Source organism: Scardinius erythrophthalmus (assembly GCF_964197995.2).
Source record: "Scardinius erythrophthalmus genome assembly, chromosome: 7".
Classification (NCBI taxonomy): domain Eukaryota; kingdom Metazoa; phylum Chordata; class Actinopteri; order Cypriniformes; family Leuciscidae; genus Scardinius; species Scardinius erythrophthalmus.
Window position 1 is genome coordinate 26,555,317 of NC_138227.1, and position 26,902 is coordinate 26,582,218.

General features: G+C 37.6%; 2 protein-coding genes across 5 annotated transcripts in view; both read right to left on the bottom strand.

Moving 5' to 3' along the window:
- Positions 1-2,764, bottom strand: part of fxyd5 (FXYD domain containing ion transport regulator 5) — a 28,502-nt gene extending 25,738 nt beyond the window's left edge. The window contains exons 1-2 of one of the 3 annotated variants that reach the window (XM_081369702.1): positions 753-2,521; positions 514-631 (exon numbers count right to left, since the gene is read on the bottom strand). The gene's annotated coding sequence lies outside the window, so the exon portion shown is untranslated. Of the gene's footprint in view, positions 1-513 lie in introns of all 3 variants that reach the window. The other 2 variants (XM_081369701.1, XM_081369703.1) reach the window with 2 other exon arrangements.
- The window catches only part of nphs1 (NPHS1 adhesion molecule, nephrin), a 113,145-nt gene continuing 88,179 nt past the window's right edge, over positions 1,937-26,902 (bottom strand). For both annotated transcript variants that reach the window (XM_081369699.1, XM_081369700.1), the window contains 15 exons: positions 25,556-25,696; positions 25,022-25,159; positions 20,523-20,644; positions 19,813-19,975; positions 18,757-18,913; positions 17,592-17,743; positions 16,315-16,426; positions 14,815-14,996; positions 12,362-12,418; positions 10,763-10,882; positions 10,043-10,088; positions 6,282-6,405; positions 6,017-6,083; positions 3,985-4,127; positions 1,937-3,764 (listed from right to left, as the gene is read on the bottom strand). In XM_081369699.1, the coding sequence (XP_081225825.1) occupies positions 3,648-3,764; positions 3,985-4,127; positions 6,017-6,083; positions 6,282-6,405; positions 10,043-10,088; positions 10,763-10,882; positions 12,362-12,418; positions 14,815-14,996; positions 16,315-16,426; positions 17,592-17,743; positions 18,757-18,913; positions 19,813-19,975; positions 20,523-20,644; positions 25,022-25,159; positions 25,556-25,696 (1,841 nt within the window). In that variant the 3' untranslated portion in view covers positions 1,937-3,647. The remainder of the gene's footprint in view (positions 3,765-3,984; positions 4,128-6,016; positions 6,084-6,281; positions 6,406-10,042; positions 10,089-10,762; positions 10,883-12,361; positions 12,419-14,814; positions 14,997-16,314; positions 16,427-17,591; positions 17,744-18,756; positions 18,914-19,812; positions 19,976-20,522; positions 20,645-25,021; positions 25,160-25,555; positions 25,697-26,902) is intronic.

Genomic DNA, 26,902 nt, shown 5'->3' on the forward strand with positions numbered 1-26,902 from the left:
CTAAGAGGAAAACAGTACAATATACAGCGAAATAACATTTTCATTTAATATCCTGCTGTACTACTTGACAATCAACACCTCATCCTTCATTTGCATACCTTCGCTGTTGTAAGACTGTGGTTTATTGATCTGAGTTTTATTCATTATAAAGGAGAATGAGAAGAAAAAGCATAAAAAAGAAACTTTTTTTCATGTGAAATCGCATCCGCTTGGAAGCTAAAGATAATCACAGATGGGTTCATTCCAATCTAAGAACTAATCTTTAGGAAAAACAGCTATGCCCAGATGCTCTAAATATCATGGAATACTAAAAACGCAGGCGTTTCCTCCATCATAAAGCACCTGCAAGGTGGACAACATTAAACGCGGTGGAAAGGGACAGTAACTATGGCAACAATAACTTCCCATCTCCAGACATCGTGGCTGCTTGAGGCGTTTGACATGGCTGGTGAACTGGTCAACAGGGCAAGTGGATTGTGTCTACACAGAAGAGAGGAGATGAGATCGACCCACCTCAAGCCAGGTGTCTGAACAGTTGTTTTCACATTAGCAGCGTTGGAAGTCTGTTCCCTGTCACGCCGCCGCCAGGGCGCAGGGTCACGGCCGGGTCTCCATGGACATGAAGGAGAAGCTCAGCATTAAGGAGCATCGGAGAAAAAGGGAGGGAAGATTGCAGTGTTAGTTCTAGTGCCAAACGACAGCAATAAAATTTCAGAAATTAGAGCCGCAGAAGACAATGGGTTATAGACTACCTTTGATTTACAATTAAACAAGCTGTTACGCACTGGCATCCTTCCCAACCTGTAATTTAGCATCCACTCTTGATAAGCCAACTTAGTTGAAAGCATCCAGCAAAGCAGACAGAAGAAACAAGATGGATTTTAAAGGAACAGTTCACCCAGAAATAACCACACCGGTATGATTTTCTTTCTTCAGTGGAACACAAAGGAGATGTTTAATCTAAAAGCTGCTTTTTTCTCTCCATAAAACAAAGGTAGATAGAGACAATGGACTGTCGAGATCCAGAAAGGAACAAAAAAGCACCACAAAAGTAGGCCATGTGATACTTGGTACACAATGGTAACCCCCCAAAACGGCAACATAACAGAAACCCCTATAAATTCCAACATAACAGAACATTAAACACTAATGGATCTTCATCTATATTAATTCTGTGCAAAAACACACAAAGTAACACTTAATTTCAGTATTTACTCTCATTCTGTATCAAAGCACCATTTTTTTCCCTCTCTTTGAGTCTCAATTTCCTAATTTGTTACAAATATTGATATGAAATGAGTAATAATTGTAGTTCTTGAAACTGATCAGTATAATTTCTCCATTCTCATATATTTTGATTGAAATTTAAAAAAATATTAAGTATAACTTAAAAATATAATATGTTGGTCAAATACCAATTTCTTTTTGTTACAAAAACTTAAATATGCTAAATGAACTGTTGGATATTTAGTAATTTATTTTGGTATGTCCAACTTAGACAATCATTTAAGTGATATTCAAATATTTAATAGATAGTACACTTATTTATACTTTTTTTAGGGTACGTTTACACAAAATTATGTACTAAAAATAAAAAAAAATGTTTCCTTTGCATTTTTCGCGTACAGACGACAACGTTGACAAAACAATTCCCATTCACACAGATCTGTGAAAACAACTGAAAGCGCTGTATTATTCGTGCCAGGCCAGTAGTTGGTGACGCAACCTTCTAAAGAAAAACTAAACGCATAGACTGAACACGTAATATGCATGCGCATGACATCACTGTTTTCACAAATTTGTGACAATAGCGGTATCGTTTTCAAAAACTTGCACTGTTAAACCTGTTTTCAAAAGTTTGCATTTTCAGGCCCCCAAAACATTGTTGTCGTGTAAATGAACGACCAAAACACAGAATTTTTTTTTTGTTGTTGTTGAAACCGGTGTCGTGTAAACAGACCCTTAGAGGGTTTGCTGTATTTTAAGTATTTGGAGCTTGACAACACTTTTTTTTTTATGTTACATGAAAAAGTGCAGCATGAGCATTCTGCAAAACATCTAGTGTTTCACAAAAAATAAAAATAATATTGGAAGGTAAATAAATGTAAGGATTTAAATGTTTTCTCTTTAAGACAACCTTTTCCTTTTCCAAGCCAATGATTTCTTCTCAGACTAATAAAAAAATGTACCCTTTGCCTAGTTTCCCTGTTTAGCTCCTTGTGATGACATATACATGATAACAACACAAATGTGTGTCAAAGAAGGCTGTTGTTGATGTCGTTATTGTTGTCGGCTTCCGCAAACTCAAGGACTCGAGACTTTTATCCCTGTTCTCACATTCAAAGACTTCCTCTTGGGACAAAGCTCCACGCTTTCCAAGAATCCCAAGAGGAGCGTATGCCATCAGGAAAAACGATTAGGTTCAGTATAAATAATAGCATGTTTGATAGAACCTCATCGCTTAAAAAGCTGCATTACATAACGTGTGTTCTTATCAGGTTTTTTTTTTGTTTTTGTACTGAAGGTAGATGAGAACACAAAGTAAATGCTAAACTAGGCCTCAGAAAGATACATATTAAAGTACAGACAAGGGTCACACTTAGTAACTAACACGTAATCAAGTTCTTAGTAATACAAATGAATGACCTAATATGCAATTACTAGAGTAGCTTGTAATTGCACATTGTTTTTGCTATTGTAATTGATATTAATGTATATGAATGGACTCATTTTTAAAGGTTATGTTAAAATACTTCTTCTCTACACCCAGGCCTATAAGCAGAGACATATGTTTTTTGAAAACAGAAATTAGGTTGTTTTCAAAGAAATTAATTACATTTACATTTATGCATTTAGCAGACCATATTTATTCCTTTTAATTCACAATTTATAATGTTACAAAATATTTATATTTAAAATAAATGCTGTTCTTTGGAACTTTCTATTCATAAAAAAAATAAAAATAAATCACAGTTTCCACCAAAAATATTAAGCTGCACAACTGTTTTTAACATTGATAATAATAAGAAATATTTCTTAAGCATGAAATCATCTTATTAGAATGATTTATGATTTATGATTCATGTGACACTGAAGACTGGAGTAATGATGCTGAAAATTCAGCTTTGATCACAGGAATAAATTACATTAAAAAATATATTCAGATAGAAAAAAAGATTTTAAATTGTAATATTTCACAATATTACTGTTTTTACTGTATTTTTGATCAGATATATGTAGTCGTTGTGAGCATAAGAGAACCAAGACAACCAAAGTTTGAACAGTAGTGTGTGAGTAAGTCAATCGTTGGATGATTTCCAAGGAACCAATGGTGTTAGTTTGGGGGCGGGGCTATCTGCTTGTCCGAACAATGACAGACAAGTGGAGTGTTTCAAAGCCCTGTTTGATGTTTTAAAAAGGGGACATACTGTACGGCAGTAGCAGATAAAAAAAAATAAAAAATCTGATTTAGACCCCCAAAAAAAAAAAATCTATATTTACTGAACACATTAAACATTTAGGCCTAGAATGTAACAACACGGCAAACATATTTAAGACAAATAATAGGAAAAGTAAAAGGAAAAAAGTTTTATCAACACGTAAACCCAAGCCGGTCTAGACTGGCGTATTCATCAGCCCCTCTCTTATTAAACAAGCTCCCCTCTGAGCTCAAACGGCAAGTCCGTGTCTCTCCTGCGTCTGTACACCATAGAATCATAAACTCCGGCTGTTACGTCCACATCAGCTTTACCGTACACCCTTCCCTGTGGAGAAAAGTGCAACAAGCGACAGCTATAAACAAAAGAGATACAGCAAACTGACAGAATCTATTATATAAAAACTATTCTGCAATACCATAATGCAGAGTTTGTTTATATACCATGAATCCTTTGAATTAAAACTGAGAATTTAGATATGAAATGTACAGTTGTGAATTAGAGATCACACATTTGGCACACACTGGTTGTTGGTTCACACACACACCTCATGGTATGTGGAGACTGGTGCGCGCGGATCCAAGTGGCCAGCAGGGGGCAGCAGTGAGTAGCTCTGCAGGTCCTGGGACGTCCCCCAGCCTCTCACCTCCTCATAGTCATGAGCGAGAGGGCTGGTGCCGAATCTGCCATCTGGAGGGAAGGAAACTCAGCACATCAATACTTCAGCCGTGAACCTTCAAGTTGCAAAAACGTTTGAACGTTTGCTCAAATATTGAACACTCACTTTGCATAAAAACAAAAGAGCTTTTAAAAGCAGAGAACTTGGATGATGAAGTGATCTAAAAAGACTCCCCTCACACATTATGAGAGAAAGAATATATTTCTTTGTAGGCAAGGATCACTATTACGCATACTTAAGCCGGGGACACACTTAACGACTGTACGGCCGATCATGAATGTAATTCGATACTTACGACTGATCATGTCCAAACGTGCCGAGTCGCGTTAAGTCGGTGTTCACAGTCGGTGTTTAAAATCTGCTGCAGTCAATGGAAACAATCTGTAAGTGTGATCAGTTCAATCTTAGAATGTTTCAGCTAGTCGTCAAGTGTGTTCCCGGCATAAGGTATGTTCAAATCCCTAACTAACTATTAAATTAGTTAAATGCTGTTTGTGCAATAGGCGTGAATGATACATCAAATCATGTGGCTTGATGAGGGATAAGCTATTAGTTTTCTAAGTGATTTTGCCTGGCAGGTGATAAAACCCCAGTGAACAAATCCCAAAAACTTACATCTAGGGTCACACAAACACTCTGAATACCCTAGCAACTGTATAGTGATGGGCTATAACCACTCAGAACACCCTAGCAACTGCATAGCAATGAGATACAGACACTCAGAACACCTTAGCAACTGCATAGCGATGAGTTACAAACACTCATAACACCATAACAACTGGATAGTGATGGGCTACAACCACTCAGAACATCCTAGCAACTGCATAGCGATGGGCTACAGACACTCAGAACACCTTAGCAACTGCATAGCGATGGGCCATAACCACTCAGAACACCCTAGTAACTGGATAGCGATGAGCAACAAACACTCAGAACACCCTAGCAAGTGCATAGCGATGCATTACAAACACTCAGAACACCCTAGCAACTGCATAGTGATGGGCAACAAAACTCAGAACACCCTAGCAACTGCATAGCGATGCATTACACACACTCAGAACAGCCTAGCAACTGCATAGCGATGTGCAATAAACACCCAGAACACCCTAAAAACTGCATAGTGATGGGCAAAAAACACTCAGAACACCCTAGCAACTGCATAGTGATGAGCTACGAACAGTCAGAACACCTTAACAACTGCATACTGATGAGCAACAAACGGTTAGAACCCCATAGTAACTGGATAGCGATGAGCAACAAACACTCAGAACATCCTAGCAACTACATAGTGATGGGCAACAGACACTTAGAACACCCTAGAAACTGCATAGCGATTAGCAACAAACCTTAGAACACCCTAGCAACTGCATAGGCTACAGACACTCGATACAGCCTAGCAATTGCATAGTGATGAGCAACAAACAGTCAGAACACACTAGCAACTGCATAGCGATGAGCAACAGACATTCTGAACACCCTAGCAATTGCATAGTGATGAATAACAAACAGTCAGAACACCCTAGCAACTGCACAGTAATGAGCTACACACACTCAGAACACCCTAGCAACTGCACAGAGATGAGCAACAAACACTCAGAACACCCTAGCAACTGCATAGTGATGGGCTGCAACCACTCAGAACATATTAGCAACTGCATAGCGATAAGCAAAAAACATTAGACCATTAGCAGTCACATAGCAATGCCCTGGCAACCACCTACAACACCCTAACATTTGTGGCAGTGACATTAGAAGTAAAATATGTAGTTTATTCTGGGGATTTTTGCTAAATAGGCAGGAAGTTATTTGAGAAAGGGAGATTATTTGAACCTAAAAAATATAAAAAGTTAAGCTTTAAATCCCTATAAAGTGTGCATAACCACATTAAATGCAGTCTCACCATAATCCTCGGGGCCTTCAGGGTGAGTATACAGCGCAGGACTGTAGTAATAATGAGAACTCTGCTGCTATTGAGATGTAGAAAAAGAAAGGACATCTTCAGTAGCAATAAATATTTGTTTGTGAATTCAGGTGGGATCTGTTTCCTCACAAGGCAGCAAACGTTCTTTTTTTAATGTATTTTTATCTGAACGTTAAGTATTTTTATCTGAACGTTTTGCTAGAACAGCCCTTTCCATTGGCTGCGTGAGTGTCCATTGATATACCCGTCCGTAGCTCTCATAGACGCTGCTGTCAGGCTCAGAGCTGCTGTCGATGAGGAGCGTTCGCTGTGCCGAGGCGTTGATAAGCTCTCTGCTCGCATAGCGTGTTGAGCTGCTCGACATGGACCTGCAGAAACAGAGAAACTTCACATTCACAAATCACAACTGCAAGTTAGAAAACCAGACAAGAAAGAAGAACTTCTGCAACCAGGGAGGATTTTCCAAGAAGCAGTCAATCAATATAGAAGTCTGGAAAATTGAAAAATTAATGGGAAATTATTAGAAGGTTTACATTTTCAATTACAATTTATTCACTTAAAGGGGTGGTTCGGGATTTTTGACATCGGACCTCATTTTTAAGTCAGCCTGGTTGTTATTCATCAGTGGAGACATTTTTAAAAAAAAATTATCCAGTCCTTATATTTGGATAGTTAGCCGATGCTAGGCTAGCGCGAGTCAAGGGTAGATGTTAGCCAGCCATTAAAAACCGTTTTACCCACTCCACAGTGCACCAAACGCAAATCAATTATAACACTTGACTATCGATGCAAATGTACGTTGAGAGAATAATGTTAGAAAACAAACTTACCTTTCATCTCAATGATCCCAAAGGAACTAGTTTCTCAGCAGCTGCGGAATTTTACTTTGCTCCAGTTAGTAATGTGGCAAAAAGTAAACACAGAAAAGAAGCGCACTACAGTGTGTGCAGTACGTGTGTGTACCGGCTCACTCGGTTGCCTAGGTAATCAATATCACTCCGCTGCTGCTGTAGACAAAGGCTTATGATTACAGGGAACAAATTATAACTAATGCAATGTGATGAAAGGTAAGTTTGATTTCTAACATTATTCTCTCAACGGACATTTGCATCGATAGTCTAGTGTTATAATTGATTTGCGTTTGGTGCACTGTGGAGTGGGTAAAACGGTTTTTAATGGCTGGCTAACATCTACCCTTGACTCGCGCTAGCCTAGCATCGGCTAACTATCCAAATATAAGGACTGGATAATTTTTTTAAAAAATGTCTCCACTGATGAATAACAACCAGGCTGACTTAAAAATGAGGTCCGATGTCAAAAATCCCGAACCACCCCTTTAATGCATGTTGTATACATACACAGAATCATCATATATATGTGTGTATAATTTTGGCATTAATTTAAATTTATACACACACACACACACACACACACACACACACACACACACACACACACACACACACACACACACACACACACACACACACACACACACACACACACACACACACACACACACACACATATAGACCTATTCCATATTAATATATTAAAATCTGTTAATACATTAAAAATAATATAAATTATTTAATGTTACAAACTAATACTGTATGTTATATATAATTTTGAAGCGCTTTCTTACCCATATTTCACTTATAATCATCTTAACCACGAAGTAATGCCCACTTTTCACGATCAATTCCCAAAGGGTAAAATATATAATGTATATTTCTCATTGAATATTCTGGGATATTTGCTGCTTTACAAATGTAATTTCTGTTAAATTTAAAAGGTACACTATGTAACTTCTGGCCCTCTAACAGTTAAAAACAAAACTGCATGTATTTTGTAGAAGAACATTGTTTTGGTTGTGCTTCAGCTCTGCGTGACTTGCGGATGAATATGGTTATTCTACAGCTCATAAAACACTCACTATAGGCTTAAGAGAAATAATCCGTTTAGATGGAGAGGATCTCAAGATGACTAGCTGAAGATGTCACTGTAACTTTACCCATTAATAGACAGTACTTCTAAACTCCAGCACAGTTCTACAACAACCACAATGAACTGATCCTTCACAATAGATAATGTTTTACAATCAACTCTGTTAGAGAGATACATATGGCAATTTATCTCTTCAATAAAATACTTTACTCACATGTTGAGTAATAAAAACACCAACTCCATGTCCCTTTGACAACATTTCACATCCCTCAGTTCTCGCCACCTCTGAAAAGCCAAGCCAATGTTGGTTCTTGTTTTATTACAAGCTCTGTCACGTTCTCTTTTTGCCAGCAGACTCTTCTCTGTTCGGCGTTTGTTTAAAATGGGTGATTCCCCTGAGATGGGAGAATCGTTTTTGCTTGTTGTGACCACTAACCTCTGCCACTTCCACACCCCCCAAAGTAGCCGGAGCAGCTTTCCTCTATTTACAGATATGACTGAATGCCCGGGCGAGTGGCACAATTTCCTTTGAAAACCATCCCGACAAGTCTAAAATACACTTACAATTCATACTTTGCACGTGACGTCACAAGTACTGGCTGGTGGGCAAGAACGTCGTTCTCCAGCAACGAAACCCATTAAACTAATCAAGGATCTTGCCAGGACGTCGCCAGTTTTACTATACAAAAGTTGGTGTTTTGAGGTGTAAACAACATGCCAGATAGTTGTGCGATTGGATGCACTAACCGCAGATGAGATAAGCAACCTTCACAGTATGCACGTCTGTGCAGTGATCATTCCATCACTCCATCAAAGGTCATTTCAACATTTGTTTGAATACAATGGGTGTATGATCATGTAATTAATCGTGTCTTTAAGTTACGCTGTAGTTTCGTCAATCAACGCCACCAGCTGGTTCGGCGAGTCAGCTGTTTGTGTTATGAGTCTAAGCTAGGCTAACTGTACGTTCACACCGCCGCCAGCGAGAGCGGCAAAATTCATTGAAAATGAATGACTTCCGGGCACTTTGACGCTTTGGTGGCGGTGTGAACACACAGTAACAGCTGTCTTTTTTCTGCTAACAACAACAAAAGTGTGTGACGGTTGTTTTGAGGTTTGTGATATCTATGGTTTTCAATGAGAACCAGAGATGACCCAACAGTAGAGCTAGATTATTTACGGAGGAATTATTACCGCTCGATTATCTTAAAAAACCTTGTCTTCTTCACACAATTTAGCTACCTTGGAGTTAATCCTAGTCCATAGTTATGCAGCTAGCTCGCTAACAGACTTGATAGCTACTAGAAAGACCTGGAACTACAGGACTCTACGTTGAAATTACCCGTTTGTTGCCCGCCAGGTATCCATGGTAGTCACGTGACTGCAAAGTATGAATAGGCTTACAAGTTACCACAGTGAATCAGGGCAAGACAAAAACACGTTTTGGAAGAAGGATTGATCTCATTATTTAAATGTAGTTAATTTTGAACAAACACAAAGTCACATTGTGCACCTTTGAAGTTACATGCACTTAAGTTAAGTTACACACCTAAGGCTTAGGTTTCTCTTTTTTGTAAAATCCAACTAAAATCCAAAACTTTTGTCTATTCTGCCTTTTTTTTTAAGCTCATGACTCTGTCAAATGTAGGCTGGTGAAATAAAAACTGAGTCTATTTATGGAGATGCAAGCTAAGCAGCATTTCTATACACCATCTTGAGGGCTTCTATAGCCACTGGAAGCTGGAAGGCTCACCCAGACAGGCAGACGTTGTTCTGAATGCCTTCGAGCCATCACAGCATGCTGGTCTTGCTTGTTAGTGCGGCTTTCTAAGCCACACATCACCATTACCATTGCTCACATTAAGGTGTAGGGGTTTGTTCACTCTCCTAATCCCAAGCATTACACTTTGGCAGTAAATAACAACATAGCAACCAAGTAACAAGTTTTGCGGTCACATGTTCATCAGAAAGTAGTTTGTCTTTTATTTTTTTCAGGGTGAAGACACCTCAGGGTCAGGGCTGAGTGGGCATACTTGCAACAGAACTAACATGACTGACCTCTGCTCCTCGCTTTTGGTCTCCTGTGAAATGCTCCTGGTGTCCTCTGGAGGCAAAAACCAAAGGAGAGTGGGCTGTTAGAGGGCAAAAGTCATAGGAAGGAGAGCATGACAGAAATGAAAGGACACCAGAAAAGACAGAACACCAGAAAGACAGAACACGAGATTGTTTGTGTACGGAACATTCATCATACACCATTCAATTATTGGTTCCTCCCTACAAATTGTGTTGTGACAGTAGCTTTAATAAACTGATAAAAAGGGCCGTCCAAATTGAAAGCGAGAAGAGAGGACGACAGGTTCATGAATAGAGAGGAATCGAAAAAAAAAGTCGTGAGCGAGAGATGAGAGGGGAGAGACGAGACACCTGACAGTTTGAAGGAAGGGGCGAGGCGAAAAAAAAGACAGATGGGGTGAGTGAGAGAGAGAATGACAGAGGACGAAAGGGAAAGGGGCGAGATAAGGGGAGAGACGAAGGGAGGAAGTGACAGCTGCCGTGGAAAGGAGAGATGGCGGGATGATGCAGATGGCTGAGGAGCCAGCGAGCGAGATAAGAGAAAGAGAGAGAGATGGATTTAAAAGTGAGAAGTCATATTAGGATTCAGACAGTTCATCCCTTTTGCGCTGCGTGCTGTCGCTGAGAGTCGACCAGTCTGGGACACGCTGTCTAACAGCGCAGAGTTGAAGCGGTGACACGCTGAGGAGTTTCGCTGTCGGATACCTTTCAGACTCCGCCCTCTGTTTTTACATCTGACGAATAGAAAGCAGCTCAATGGATTTAGGAATAACAGGAGGCCGCCCACAACCAGGATCACCACGGCATAGACAGGAAGACCACGACCTGTTGAGGAACAAGTGTTATATAAAAAAAATAAAAAATAAAAGAGTGTGTATTTTTTTTAAGGGATACACAGTCAGTGGCCCCAAAAAGTATCTGGACACTAAAGACAAGTGACTTTAGTTGCTTATTTAATTACAATTAAATATTTTTTTAAACACAATAAATCATTATTTAAAAAAAATTATAATAAAAATGCTAATAATAATACTTATAACGATATTTAATATTATTGTTAAACATTTTATTATTAATGAATAATTAACTATTAAAAATAATAATAATTATTATTATTAATAATCTTTTTTTATATAACGGCTCATTTACTTTGTCCAGCCAGCGTTGAATAGTGGAACTAACGCCAATTTTCTTATAAATTAATTGTAATTAATTGTACCCAGTGTTAATTTAGGATCATTGATGCAATATTATAGTTTTTGTTAATGTATTCAATTAGATTTTATTTTTATATTTTATATTTATAGTTTAATTTTAATTAATTTGATCTTTATTTTATGTCAAGTAACCCATTTTTTATGGTTTTAGTTAATGATAATATCTCGATAGTAACTTAAATTTTTTAATGCCAATTAAATAGTACTTTTGGTGGAAAAGTCCTAAAAAGGAACAGACTTAATACATCCACTAAAAATCACCCTGACATCATTTGCTTAAAGGTATTTGCTCAGAAATGTGTTAGCTGGACTTACTTAGAGCATCATTTGTTACCACTTTGGTAGATATATTGGCAAGCAGTGCAGTGGCATTTTAAAGCATGACTTAAGCATTCAAAGACTTTTTGTGCACAAGATACATATATTGATGGCAGCTGTGCCATATATATGTTCATGAAGTTGAAAGATGTCATGGTTTGAATTTGCACAACTATTCTCTGTCACTGTCTTGTTGGATTTGCAATATGTCACTGTTTTGCAGAAGAGAGCGTACAGATTTGACACGCTCGAGTCATGCCTTGCCGCGTGAAAAGACCTCCAATGCCGCATGAACTAGTTTATTCACATAGACGAGAGACATTGATAAATCTCTCCCTGAAAAAAAAAAATCCCTCACACAGTGTATCATTCCCAAATCAATCTGATGACATAGGAACTATCCAAGGAAATTGCAAACCCTAATGAATCTTTTCTACACAAACCCAATCAAAATGCAAAGCAGCATCTGGCGGACCTCGAATTTGCCGCAAGCTAATGTCAGTTTATTCCGTACCCCGAATCAAGGGTCAATAACTGCCACTGTGTCCCATTAAATTGCACCAAAGCGTTCAGCCTGAGCAAAACTGCATCAAACCGCAGAAGAGAAAACATTGAGCCCCAAGGCTTTATGAAAGCACATGAAACAGGCCGGTAAAGGCCATGGAAACTGAAGTACGAGCTGAGAAATTGATCTGAATTCTGGGGTGTCAGGCCTTTTCTACATTTGATAAATAGCAGCTGCAGTGAGCCGGAGGAGGAAATGCAGCACCTGCAAAAGCTGAATCCTGGTCTTCTGGTGAGACCCCACCGTCAGCTTCCTCAGCATCTGAGAGAAACAGAGACAAGGTAAATCACTTAATGCAGAGGTTACAGAGCGCAGTCACTTTCTTCTGCTCTGACCATGAGTCTTAGCTCAGAAAATCAAAAGCGAATATTGATTCATGCATTGTTCTTGTTTGCGATGCATTTAAAAACACGCTGTATTATGTAGAACCTACAACACTAGTACTATGTGTAGTCGGCATTAGAGTCCATTAGAGTTGACGGAGAGTACAAAGTGGGAAATAATGAATTCCAATGTGTAAAATCAAAGATTATAGACTTAGTCTAGCCTGAAAAGCCCCACTGTGATATGTAAAGACTTGTGTCAGAGTAAATGGCTTATTTAATTTGACAAATGAAACAAGGTACTTGAATGGACTGTACAGTACTTTCACACCTTTGTTTTCATTTGCATTAAATTACATTTGGCTTAAACTGAGCTGAAATAAGGTGATTGATTGTAAAATCAATTGCAGTACACATACCTACACAACTCACACATGCTTTTTGGTAGTCTAGTTATTGCCGAATGCTTCTCAAACAAAGGCATACGCCATTGATCAAACGGAATTGAGTATTTGTTTTATTGGAGTTTTAGTGAGAACTGTACTATTAGTTGTTATTCATCCATAAAGGGGTAGTTTTAAAAAAATGCATTCCATGCTATTACAATGATGCTTTCACTCTTCAAATAAAAATACAAAAATTTACATGTAATAATGTAAAAATGTAAAGAAACACTTTACTAATGTTCAGAAGTTTGGGATAAATAAGGAATTTATACTTTTCTTTAGCAAGAATGCTTTGAATTAATCAAAAGTGAAGGTAAAGACATTTATACTGTTACAAAACATTTCTATTTCAAAATGATTTTGAACTTTGTTCACCAATGCATCCTGGAAAAAAAAAATCGCCATAAAAACACATACATTTATGATAAGAAGAAATGGTTCTTGAGCAGCTAATCAGAATATTAGATTGATTTCTGAAGGATCATGTGACACTGAAGACTGGAGTAATGATGCTGAAAATTCACATAAATGAATAAATTACATTTTCACATACAGGGTGGGCCATTTATATGGATACACCGTAATAACATGGGAATGGTTGGTGATATTAAAGTCCTGTTTGTGGCATATTAGTATATGTGAGGGGGCAAACTCCTCAAGATGGGTGGTGACCATGGTGGCCATTTAGAAGTCGGCCATCTTGGATACAACTTTTGTTTTTTCAATAGGAATAGGGCCATGTGACACATCAAACTTATTGGTAATGTCACAAGAAAAACAATGGTGTGCTTGGTTTCAACGTAACTTTATTCGTTCATGAGTTATTTATAAGTTTCTGACCACTTATAAAATGTGTTCAATGTGCTGCCCATTGTGTTGGATTGTCAATGCAACCCTGTTCTCCCACTCTTCACACACTGATAGCAACACCGCAGGAGAAATGCCAGCACAGGCATCCAGTATCCGTAGTTTCAGGTGCTGCACATCTCGTATCTTCACACCATAGACAATTGCCTTCAGATGACCCCAAAGATAAAAGTCTAAGGGGGTCAGTTCGGGAGACCTTCGGGGCCATTCAGTGTGTGAAGAGTGGGAGAACAGGGTTGCATTGACAATCCAACACAATGGGCAGCACATTGAACACATTTTATAAGTGGTCAGAAACTTGTAAATAACTCATGAACGAAAAATCCGATCCTGACAGCCACGGTCACTGTGTGGTTTTGTTGTATGTAAAGAGCAGCTTGGATATTCTTAAAATATCTCCTTTTGTGCTCCATGGAAGAGATGGGTTTGTTATATTGAAAGTGAGTAAAATATATCCGAATTTCCCTTTAAATAGCTAATAATTATTAAATAACTAAGGTTGTCAGTTCTGCTATGAGTGAACTCTGTGGCAGAGCCATGCTGTGTTTTCTGTACTTCCGTCAGCTGCCTGTGCTCATGACTAATTTGTTTTGCAAATCAAATGCTATGACATTACAATTGCAGAATTCATTATGTTTGCCGAGGGAATGTAGCTTATCATCATTTATCATACATCACACGGTTTTGTTTTCTGTCTCTCTCCCTCTATCGCTCGATTTTTCTCCCTCTCCCTCGCGCAACCGGGCAAAATACAGACTGAAATATGCATTCAGAAAACACACTGGTGCACTGATTGGTGTAGACGTTCAGTCATTCGGCTTATTTGCATGAGACTCAGCCGTGATCTTTGCCTTACAAATTAGATGTGATCGGTCAGATTGATGAATGGCTCATCAAATCAGTGGAAAGTAAAGCCTGTATCTAAACCTACAAGAAAACCCACCGTGGTCGGAACCCAAATGATGAATAATTTGGTCTATGTGTCAGGAAAGCTTTATCAGACAGGCTGAGCTGAATTTACCAGCAGTGGTGACCGTCAGTATTTTGTTGTTGTCTGCATAGCTGCTCTCTCCCATTGTATTGAGAGCGTTGACCGAAAAGTTGTACGCAGTGGAAGGGTTGAGGCCCGTGACGGTATACACGGTAGCTGTCGGAGGAAACACGTCCACATACATGAAACTCGCCGATCCTGACCACTGGTACCTGACAATAAAACAGATGTTTACATACTTGCATATGTTTTTTTCTTTATTATTTATTTACATACATGTCTAAGTTAAACTTAAGTTTTCCTTTCATTTTTTATTCATCTTGTGTTCTTAGATGACACCTGACTTGGGTCCAAAAATCTGAGACCACCAATTTTTATTACCAAATGTATTTTTCACATAAACATCTATGTGAAAAGTTGAAAATAAAAAACACCTTTTTTATTATTATTTATTTCCATACATTTCCATATTAAACTTGTATTTATTTTTTATTCCTATTAATTTTTAATGTTCTTAAATTATTTTATATTTCTTTTTCATAAAATGGGGTCCAAATATGCAATTGGTTCCATTTTTCATTTACTTTCATTTTTAATACATATGAATTAATGTATCAATCATTATTCATTTCATTAGTGATTTGTGTCAAAAGGTGAATATTATCTGATGTTTGGTTTGTAAAACCTGATTATCATGTGATCCAGCATGATTTGAGAATGATCCAAAAAAAAAAATAAATGAATAAGAAATATTTAAGTTTCTGCATTCAAGTTGTTCACCTTCTTATTCATTTTACGTCATAAATGTCCCGTGTTCCCTTTTGAGGGATCTCAGTGCTGCATTATGGCGTACCTAAAGGGACAACACCATGATACAGTGTCTCGTTCCCTTCTGAGGGAACCGGGTTACATATATAACCCTGAGACGTTCCCTTTCGAGGGACATCAACGCTGCATTTTGGCGTTCCTATAGCGTCAATGCCATGATGCAATGCATCGTTCCCTTCTCAGGGAACCAGGTTAGATATGTAACTCTGAGTCGTTCCCTTTCGAGGGAACTCAATGCTGTATCACGCAGTTCCTTTAGTGTCAATGCCATGACGCAATGCATCGTTCCCTTCTCAGGGAACCAGGTTACATATGTAACTCTGAGACGTTCCTTTTCGAGGGAACTCAATGCTGTATCACGCAGTTCCTTTAGTGTCAATGCCATGATGCAATGCATCGTTCCCTTCTCAGGGAACCAGGTTACATATGTAACTCTGAGACGTTCCCTTTCGAGGGATTTTGAATCCCACACTTTCAACGTGATCTCAAACTTTTGAACCAGACAGGACTGAATTACTATGAAATAAACCTACCTTTCCTATCAGGGAATCATATAGAAATGATGGTGCCATGGACTTAGATAAACATTTATATCAGCCAACTGAAATGTCTGCAGTGTTGTGACAGTAGACTGAGATATAACATATCCACAAAAAACTCCACGCTTTAGACACCTCACAGCTGCATTTATGATAACTTCACCTGACGCGGAAGTTCTGAGTCAAACCACCGTCAAACCCGGGCATCCACTCCAGAGTCACGGAGTTATGGTCGACACGGAGCAGCTTCAGGTCGGACGGGGGATCGGGGTGGTCTGACAGAGACAGAGAACACAAGCTCATTAAAACAAGAAAAACAACTACTGCCTAAATCATTTAGCACTGATTCCAGAAAGTTTATTTAAGAGGGGTAGAGAAACTGAGAGAGAGACAACGAGAAAGAAATTAACAGGCTACTGTACAGACAGAAAGAAATATGTGTGTCAATACACTATGAAACTGGTTAATTATCTTGTTGGCTCTCTTGGGAGGGGGTGAAGGGGTCAATCCGAAATAGGAAAGCAGAGAGCAAAAATCTGCACCATTCTGTTCCCCAGTCGACTGATGATAAGAAGCAAATACAATTTATTATCGCTGTGTCAGATTAATTATGAATATTCACGGCAGTAAAATCAGAGAAGGAGGTGTGGACAAAAAGAGGCGGATATTGGATTGTATTTCATGGTTTTTATGATAAACATTAAAACGTGCCTGCCTGAGTCGATTCCACAGACCTCAGAGAGAGAGAGAGAGAGAGAGAGAGAGAGAGAGAGAGAGCAATGAAAGAAAGAGACTACAATAGAGAAATAGCTATCAGTAAATAAGCTGACATATTATCAAATAATGTTTTCAGTGAATGATAAATATTCAGAATTTCATCTCTTTAAACATTTTTTGTATAACAACCTTGGTTCAAATCTCCATTATACTAAGTGTGTTAACAATGTTTGTGTAGTTTTAAAGCTACGAGTTTTCAAATGGTAATCGAGAGTGCATCTTTTAAAAGAGATTTTCTGATGACAATACTCCGAGGAACTCTCAATGCTGGAGAAATGGAGAGGTGGTTTGCAACGTAAAAAGTAACATCATTAGTATTACAAAGAGAGAGAGTGGCAGTCATTGTGTGAGAGAGGTAGACAGATCGATCCACCCAATTGTTCTGTAAATAAAGGGACAGACTGAAAACGAGCGGATGTTGATTACCACAACTTCATAATTAATTGATGCTCAGGTCGAGAAAAACAAAATCTCATTGCAGGGCAGAAGCTGGAGATAAGAACCGTGACACCTAGACATCGGTGTCTGTTTGTTTTCATTTATTATGCTTTTATTTATTCATAAATTTATGCTAATTCACTTTCACCTTTCAGCGGGGTTCAAGAGAAGGTGACCTGACTATGCAGCTAAAGCTGACCGTTCCAACTTCCTGTTTGTACGTACTGGTGCTGAGGAGCTGGATGTCTAGAGAGTCTTCTCCCATGCTGTTGTGGGCAGTGCAGGAGAAGATGGCATAGTCCAGAGCTGCACTCACGTTTATGACGGTCAGAATGCTGGTGTGGACGGTACCTGTCACCACCGTCTTCTCCATGTACCTGTATAAGGTCACATAAACATTAAAATGAGACATTCAGTATTAAAGCACAGTCAAAACTGTTTTGCATTTCTCAAAGGAATTTAAAGCCCTGCAAGGCAGCGAAGGCAACAAAATCGTATATAGATAGGCCAATTACATTTGGGTATGCAAATAAATGCAGTACACACACACACACACACACACACACACACACACACACACACACACACACACACACACACACACACACACACACACACACACACACACACACACACACACACACACACACACACACACACACACACACACACACACACACACACACACACACACACACACACACATTTAAATTATTTTCTGCTTAATATTTTTGCGGAAACTGATTCACTGCTGTTCAAAAGTTTGGAGTAAGTAATATTCAAAAAAGACTACAATAATTTCTATATTAATTTAAACATATTTCATAATTTCACAACAGAAATAAAAAACACAGTTTTGTCTGTAATTTTCATTTATGAGATAACTACTGGTCATATGGACTACTTCTAATAGTTTTTATTCTTTTTGATAATTTTTGGACATACATTAAAATATAAAACAGTTCTTTTAAATTGCAATACTAGATAGATAGATTGACAGCACTAACAAACACCGTAATTACAAGCTCTAAAACACATTAAACAAACATTAAAACTAATGCATGCACATATAATTAAATTTTACATTTACACACACATAGTTACGTGATCATGGCTCCACGCTCAGCAGAACTACCATCTTGAAAACACACACGCACATGCACACGTGCACACACCTATTTAAATGGGAACTCGCCTTTGCCTTCTACTGATCTTACTGAACATTAGGCAAATTATAATACTACACACTAACTAACCCAAACCCTAAGTCTATTGTTATCTCTTTTAGAAGACATTATTTTGTGTCTTTTTAAACTTTTTAGCTACAACAAACCAAATACAACAGGTCTTGACAATCAAGGCTGGATGAAGCTACTGTACTAATGACAACCTGGGATTGCCCAAGTCCAAAGGGAATCCATTCTTTGCCCAAGTGAAGTGCACACGAGGAACGCCTTGTGCCTGACACACCACATTTGCATCATTGCTGCCGTCCCCTCGGCTGGCCACCTTCCTCCATTGCGGTCCCTTCTGAAGCTCTGGAGCAACTGCAGGAACATGGAACAAGTGTTTTGAAGATTACAAGAAACTGAATATAGCCTACAGTACCGTTCAAACGTACTGTATGGGGTCGGTAAGATTTTTTTAATGGTTTTGAAAAAAGTTTCTTGTGCTCATCAAAGCTGCAATTATTTGAATAAAAATACAATGTATAAAAAAATGCAAAAATTTGTAAAACAATTTAAAATTACTGTTTTCTATTTAAATTCAGTGTCACATGATCCTTCAGAAATCATCCTAATATGATGATTTGCTGCTCAAAAATGAAACATTTCTTATTATTATCAATGTTGAAAACAGTTGTGCTGCTTAATATTTTTTGTGGAAACTATTTTAGTCTTTACTGTCACTTTTGATCAATTTAATGCACCCTTGCAGAATAAAAGTATTAATTTCTTTAAAAAAAATACTTACTGCCCTTAAAAGTTTGAACAGAAGTGTATTTTTTGTAATCATTTTTTTATACGTAATAAAATTACAGTCTGTTATTCACACAATGTATGGCTTCAAAAGATAAATATAAAGGATACAAGCCATATGCAGTGTTTATTTTTTACACAGTCTTTTGACACAGTTTTTTTTTAAATCCTTTAAATTTAGTCAATATTCATTATCATTACATATCCATAATGTTTCATCTGTTTTACTTAAACTAAAATGACATCTTAATTAAGCTGATGAAAATAAGTTAAATGTTAGTTGATGAGAAAGTGCAAAGTTCAAAAAGTATTATCATTTAATCATTTCACAAAAGAAATGAAAAACCAATTTTACGAGATAACCACTGGTAATGTTTATGTACTGTATGTACATGTACTACGTACAATGCACTAAAAATAAACTTGTTTTTCCACCTTAAACAAGCATAGTACATGATGTGACTCACAGCGCACGATGAGCTGTCCTTCTACACTGCCTGGAGGAGCTATGCCGTTGTCTGCTGTACACTGGTAAACACCTGCCTGGTCACGGGTCACCTTATAGATAGTTAACAAACCAGTGCCTTCATCTTCACTCTGCTCTCCCAGATCATCTACTTCCTCTTCACCCTATAAAGCACACACACATACATACACCTGTAAAAAAGCCACAGACTCACAAACAAAAAAAAGTCAGAAAGAGAGGCAGGCAAAGACTTCATCCAAACTTCAATTTTCCCAACCGCACACATAAAAAACATCCAGAGAAAGAGGACGGCTTGAGGTATCACAGACACTGACTAAGAATATGGGGCACTATAGATGCACAAATGGTAGGAAAACGGCCAGCTAACACTGAGAAATGTGGCCTTTGGAAAGGAGGCTTTAATGAAAGATATTTTTCTCCATTTAGACCAGAAGTATTAAGCATAAAGGTGAGACATTGTTGTAGTTAGAAGGGTGAAATATAGCACCTCTATTACAGAGTAGCTGTGACACATGGTGAGAAAAGAGAAGTCAGAGAGAAAGAGGGCGTTAGAGACAAAGAGGAGAGATGTGAGAGATAAATAGAGGTGATAAAAAGAGAGATAGCGAGTTAACTCACCTAACAAAGGACAATATAGCGGGAAAGGGTGAAAATAGGCAAAAAAACAGACGTGACAAAGACATCACTCACCATCCACTTCCAGGAAAACATACTGGAGGTGATGGGGTTGGCATCAGCGACACACAGTAAGTCAGCGGTGTCTCCCAACTTCACAGACACAGGATCAGACTTCATATAAACAGTCGGGGCATCTGGAAACCAGACAAAAATAATTTATTTTATGTGACTTAATCATAAAAAAGGTGACAGAATGTTAATCAAATAATATATTATGACACGACTCTGTGGAATACTTGATTCTGATTGGTCAATCGCGCCATAGCGGTATATATTTTCTTCGTGGAAGTTTTTGCGTTTGGTGAGCTAATAAAATATTAAAACTCAGTCAAATCAATATTTTGTGTACAGTTGTTTAACTATGTCATCCAGTATCGTGGACTCGCTCTCTCTCGTTTCAGACAAACGCAGCTGCTGCAATTTTCCAACGATTGTTTTAAACACTGTTGGATTCCAAGATAACAAACAGGTATGATTTTAAAACAGTTTCATCTGAAATCAATATCTTTTATCCCCATAATTATTTATGTGGTGAAATGCTGTGTAAGTGGCATGACTGTACCGTATCCTTCAATTAAATGACCGTCTAGTTTGAACTTGCCGCTTGCTACCAACTGCTCTCTCTGCTCTATCTCTCTAGCTTTGCGTTTAAAGACCTAATAAAATATTTCAACTCAGATCAATATTTTGTGTCTAATTATTTACTTATGTGGCAAGTAGCCGTGTAATAAGAGGGATAATGTATATCCAGCCGGATGTTATCTGAGAATAACCCCCCTCAGAGTGATGCAAGAGTAGTAAAATATATTATATTTTTACTATCATAAAATAAATCATATATTTTTGGAAACATTTTGTCAGTCAAAAATAGTCGATCTCCGAATGCAACGTAACAGGGAGGAGAGTAAATCAGTAATCAATATTGACCTTGTATTTGAAAAAGGATCCTCATATAAGAAACAATACTAAAATTTAGAGTCAGTTCCTTCGCATTCTGAAATCGACTATTTTTGACAGTCAAAATGCCGGCGGACACAGCTACAGTGAGTTGTTCAAAATCTTTCTTTTTAGTAAACTCTGTGTACACAAACAATGTTCTCAATGCTTGAGTTCATGTGTAGAGCCCCTGGTGATACTTCGAGCAAAGTTTCATGTTGTGTCGAGCCTTCTTAGTGTTTTAAAGATAGTGATTTTTGATGCTATTATAGAAGTGCCCCATTCACTCCCATTCACAAGGCATTTTAACCTAAACCGAAAATAGGGTCAAACTTAAAAGTGGCGTTTCCATTCTAATTATGCTTTTAAACGAAAGTTCATATTTTGTGCTTAGAGTCGTTTGAGTCATTTGCATAACAACATGCTAACATCAGACTCTTCGAGCCAACTGTGAACTTTAGTCAAGTCTCTGGTGCTTCATAGGGTGTCCTACATGTGAACATTAACCACTTCCCATGAAAAACTTCATTTTGGTTAAGATCCTTCATTAAAAGCTAGGTGTTCAGCAGCGTGCGCTAATTGTAGCGGCCCTTTTGTCAGGGCCATGACAGTTCAATTTCCACCTCAGCCAATTTCTATGACAGCACAAAAGATTTCGTGCAAAGTTAACTTACGGTGTTTGATTTTCTAAATTCGGATGTGTTGATGCTAGAGTTGCCATTGTTTAAGTCTCGATACAGTGTGTGTCTCCGCACTTCCTGTTTGAATTATTCACAGGGAGTGAAAAAAAGCCTTTAAAATCAAGGTCTATTGTGATGTCGTCCCCATTATGTGCAGTGTAGAAACACTTTTATTTCAAATCCTCCGGTATTCCTACATGGCTGGTTGCAAACAGTGTTCAAGTCGCTGTCACTACAGCACAGGCCGCACATGTTGGAAAAGAGGTAATGCTTACTGAGGCAAATTAACAACACTCTCGATAGGCTACAGAATTAACGCCCCCTCAAAAAGTATCTGTCACACTCAGTCAGGATAACTGTATTATTAAAATGGATCAGAGAACATTAATGAAGAATTATATGCAAAGTAGATATTAATAATAATAATAATAAAAAACCCATTAAGAAGCTGATTTCATTCAGCTATGTATAACTATTTTTATAGCTGAACACAGCTGACATTTCTAGATGTATAATATATACATTTGTCAATAATAACGCCATTTAGCAATAAAGGTTCTCTCTCCCAGAGCTAAAAAAAAAAAAAACCTCAATTTGTTTGAGCGGGAGTAGTACTAAAGGTTCTAGTTTTAAATGATCATTTTACATCTTTAAAAATTGGATTTGTACAGTATATGGACAAAATGTATGGCTAATTATTTGACGGCGTACAATAAAATCAGTATATTAGGTATAATTTTACACAATATCTGTAAGTCAGTGATTCTAATAAGTTTTCACAACTAAAACCTATTCTGTGCTTTCCATAACTTGCTACAGAACTTAATTTACAAGACTTAAATCACAAAAGTCTACATCCATCCATCCATCCATCCATCCTAAAAAAAATCAACAAAAATAGACTAAGTATAATAGATATTCTAATTATAAAATATCAAAATAAAAAGTACAAATTATTTAATAAAATCAAAAAATAAATATCACTGCTTTGCCTCTGAGAAGCAAGTTGTGTTGAAGTTCCTAGAAAAGTGGACCTAAAATGGTTGCCTCAGGCACGTACGGTAAACCCCACCAAAGCTGTTCTTCTGCCTCATCTCCATCCCTGCCCCCAGGAGGATCATACCCTCAAACAAGTGGGCCATTACCACCAGCGTTATCTCTGGCGTGTTGGCGTGTACAATCCTCCTCTGCATTGTTCCTAACAGGCAGAAAGAGGGGGGCCTACACGGAAAACAGTACCATCGGTAAAAGCTATTCAAATGGCCCATACATAATGAATATCTACCACTGTCAGATGCTATTGTATGAGGACGAGGAGATCCATTAGTGCAGAAGGATTTGCAGGAACATGCAGGCCTAGATTTGAAGAAGTGCTATTATTAAATCATTAAGGAAGTGGGAGTGCTCTTTCTTTCTTTCTCTCTCTCTCTCTCTCTCTCTCTGCGTCCCTCTCTTTCTCTCCGTTTCACTTTCAAGTGTGTGTACGTCTGTGTGGGTTTGAACTGGCAAATAAATATGTGGTACAAATATTGAGAACAGCATAGATTGGCTTTGCAGTGAAACTTTTGTGGTAATTTATACTGAAGGAAAAAATGTGTACTATTCTGACTGACAGCATTTTAATGATTAAATGATTAAATGAGATTGAAATGATTAAATGAGATTTTCACAGTACTGTGACAATACATTCTTATTAGATTAATTAACATTTATACATATTACATTTTAGTATTAAATGCTAATATCTTCAATTCACGTGGCATTAGAGTTTGTTAGCGAAGAAGACTGTGTCACCTCGCATGCTAATATGAGTTTGTTTTCCAATCAGCTGCAATTGTCAACAGCATCAAGTCATTTTGGTGTCTATTTTCAATCACACTGCTTAGTCTCGGCCACAGAGAAATTTCATTGTTTCCAAGTCCTGCTTTACTAAGTCCTGTTTTTTTTTTTAAAACATGCAGTGGGGCCTGAGACGACTACTAAACTCTTCAAATTAATATATTTTCATCTTCAATACAAATTTCAATACAAAATCACATTTTCAATGTAATATCCTACAGTTGAACAGAATAACATGAATATTGAATAAACATATTATAAATCTTATTGAGATATTATTACAATTTTAAAAAATTATTTACTATGTGAATATTCCTTAAAATGTAGATTATTCCTGTGATGCATAGCTGAATTTTAAGAATCATTAATCCAATCTTCGGTGTCACATGACCTTTCAGGATTCAATATGCTGATTTGCTACTTATTTATTATTATGTTTTATTATTGGCGCCAGATTATTAATAATGGTTCTTATTATTATCAATGTTTAAAAAAGTTTTTTGCTGCTTAACATTTTTTTCAGGATTCTTTAATAAAATAACTGTATTTGAAACTGAAATCTTCTGTAAGATTATAAATGTCTTTACTGTCACTTTTGATCAAATTAATTTGTTGTTACTCATAACAATATCTTAACAATCTTACCTAAACATTTGCACCACGGCTTCCACAAAAATATGCAGCACAAGTGTTTTCAACATTAATAATAATAATAATAAAAAATATTTCTTGAGCAGCAAATCATCATATTAGAATGATTTCTGAAGGATCATGTGACACTGAAGACTGGAGTAATAATGCTGAAAATTCATCTTTGATCACAGGAATAAATAATTTCATAAATTCATGTTTGTTTGTTTTTTTCTTTTTCAAAATCCTTATTTCCACAAATTTTGAATGTGGTCTCAGATTTTTGAAACTCCCCTACATATTCGGATTGGTTGTCTGTTGCTTCCTATAGCATTTTCCCTCTAGGAAGGATAAACTTGATATTCATAAATTGTTGCATATGGCCTAGTTAAGATGAGGTGTCAGAGTTAGTTTTGAGTTCCTCACACTGTACATCCAGTTTGAGCTTTGTGTGGTTCTTCCCCTCAGCGTTGGAACACTCTATGATGTAATCGCCCCCGTCTCGCCGAGAAACGTTCACGATTTCCAGGGTCCAGTCGTCGAAGTGATAACGAGGATCTCTTTCTGTCGCAAACATACAGAGACATGAAACAACCCACACAAAACAGGTGAATCACAGAGCTGCGCCAATACAGTTCCACAAAAACAAACACAAAAGTTCAAATCCTGAACATATACAAATTGAACACTTCTCCCAGGGGAACCTCTTTGGAGGAATACCACAGGGAGTTCGACACAGAACTGCTGAGATGCTTTCAACATGGAGATGAAGATCGCGACAGCGATGCTTATTTAGGCTGCATACATTATCACGAGATCACATCTGCCAAGGTGCAGTGCCAGAATCCATCGATGTTTTATTCAGAATGCATATGGCAACGTGTGTTTGCGTCTGTTTGAGTGTTTAGAGCGCCTGCGAGGGTGACACGGCTCGTAGTGTCATGTAGTGTCGTCTATTACCTTTCACAAGCTTCTCGCCCTGAAAAATCCACTCGCAGGTGATTTCGTCTGGATTGGCCAAGACTTTGACAGGAAGTGTGGCGGTTTCATCCTCAATGACCTGGACCAGATCGGGCTGGTCATCCGAAAACTCTGGAGGAACTGAATCACACATAATGACACACAGACGCGTCACAAACGTTTGAAGGTGCTAATGTGGAAGCAACATCACGTTGAACACAGGAGTCAGTTCCACGAAGCAGAGTGCTTGTCACACCATACGGTGCGTAATCAAAATATTCAACAAATAATCACATCATACATTAGCAGCTCTAATTCAAGACTAACACTTTCTCTGCACTGACACTAACATGCCATTATTTACACTGATGTTAACCACGTCAATTTAAAATGCACATCATTTTTATAATTGAATATTCAATAAGCTCAATTGGTGACACTTCCTAACGTTTTAAAAGATTAAAGTGTAATTAAAACTAATATATTTAATAAAAAAAAAAAAATATATATATATATATATATATATATATATATATATATATATATATATATATATATATATATATATATATATATATATATATATATATTATAAAACGGTTAGTTCCAATCCTTGATTCTGATTGGTCAATAGCTGTGCTTTATTCATGATAAAACACGGCTATGACCGCTTCACCCAACGGTTCTATTTATCACTGCGCCCTTAGCAACACCCTTAGCAACCACACGTATCAACATAAACAGAAAAAAACGCAAGAATTAAAAAGGCTAAAATGTTTAAAATAAATTTTGATTTACTAGATGGCATGACGATGAATGAGTGGTTTGAGGAACAATTTGGAGAGTCTTCTACAAATATGAACCGTCATGCTGAAGTGCTGAAATGTAACATTGATACATTCGAGAAGACTCGTAATGAAACAAGTAATAAAAACTCAGTGAGTGTTTTAACGCAATTTTCTCACGTCATGGGATCACAACACTAAGAGATAGTAAATCTTTTCCTGGATTTTTTTTGTGCGTTCCCGAGATTAGACCTTCCTTAACATAATGCCGAAAACCCGAAGTCTCTAGGTGGTCTGGTTGAGGAGTAGATAGAAGTGCAAGATTGGTGCGCACAGACAGAACAGAAATCATGAGTTAACAATCGCAATTTTGTCCGGTGGAAAATTGCGCTAAAAAATACCGTGCAGCAAACCCAATGGGCAGTGAAATGCTTCGGTGACTGGTGTAGTGAAAAGGGTTGCAGCATTGATTTTAAAAAAATCGCCACACTTCTCTCACTCAACGCACTTCTCCGTGACTTCTACGGAAGTACTTTTAGAGATTTTTACTTACTAGAGAAGT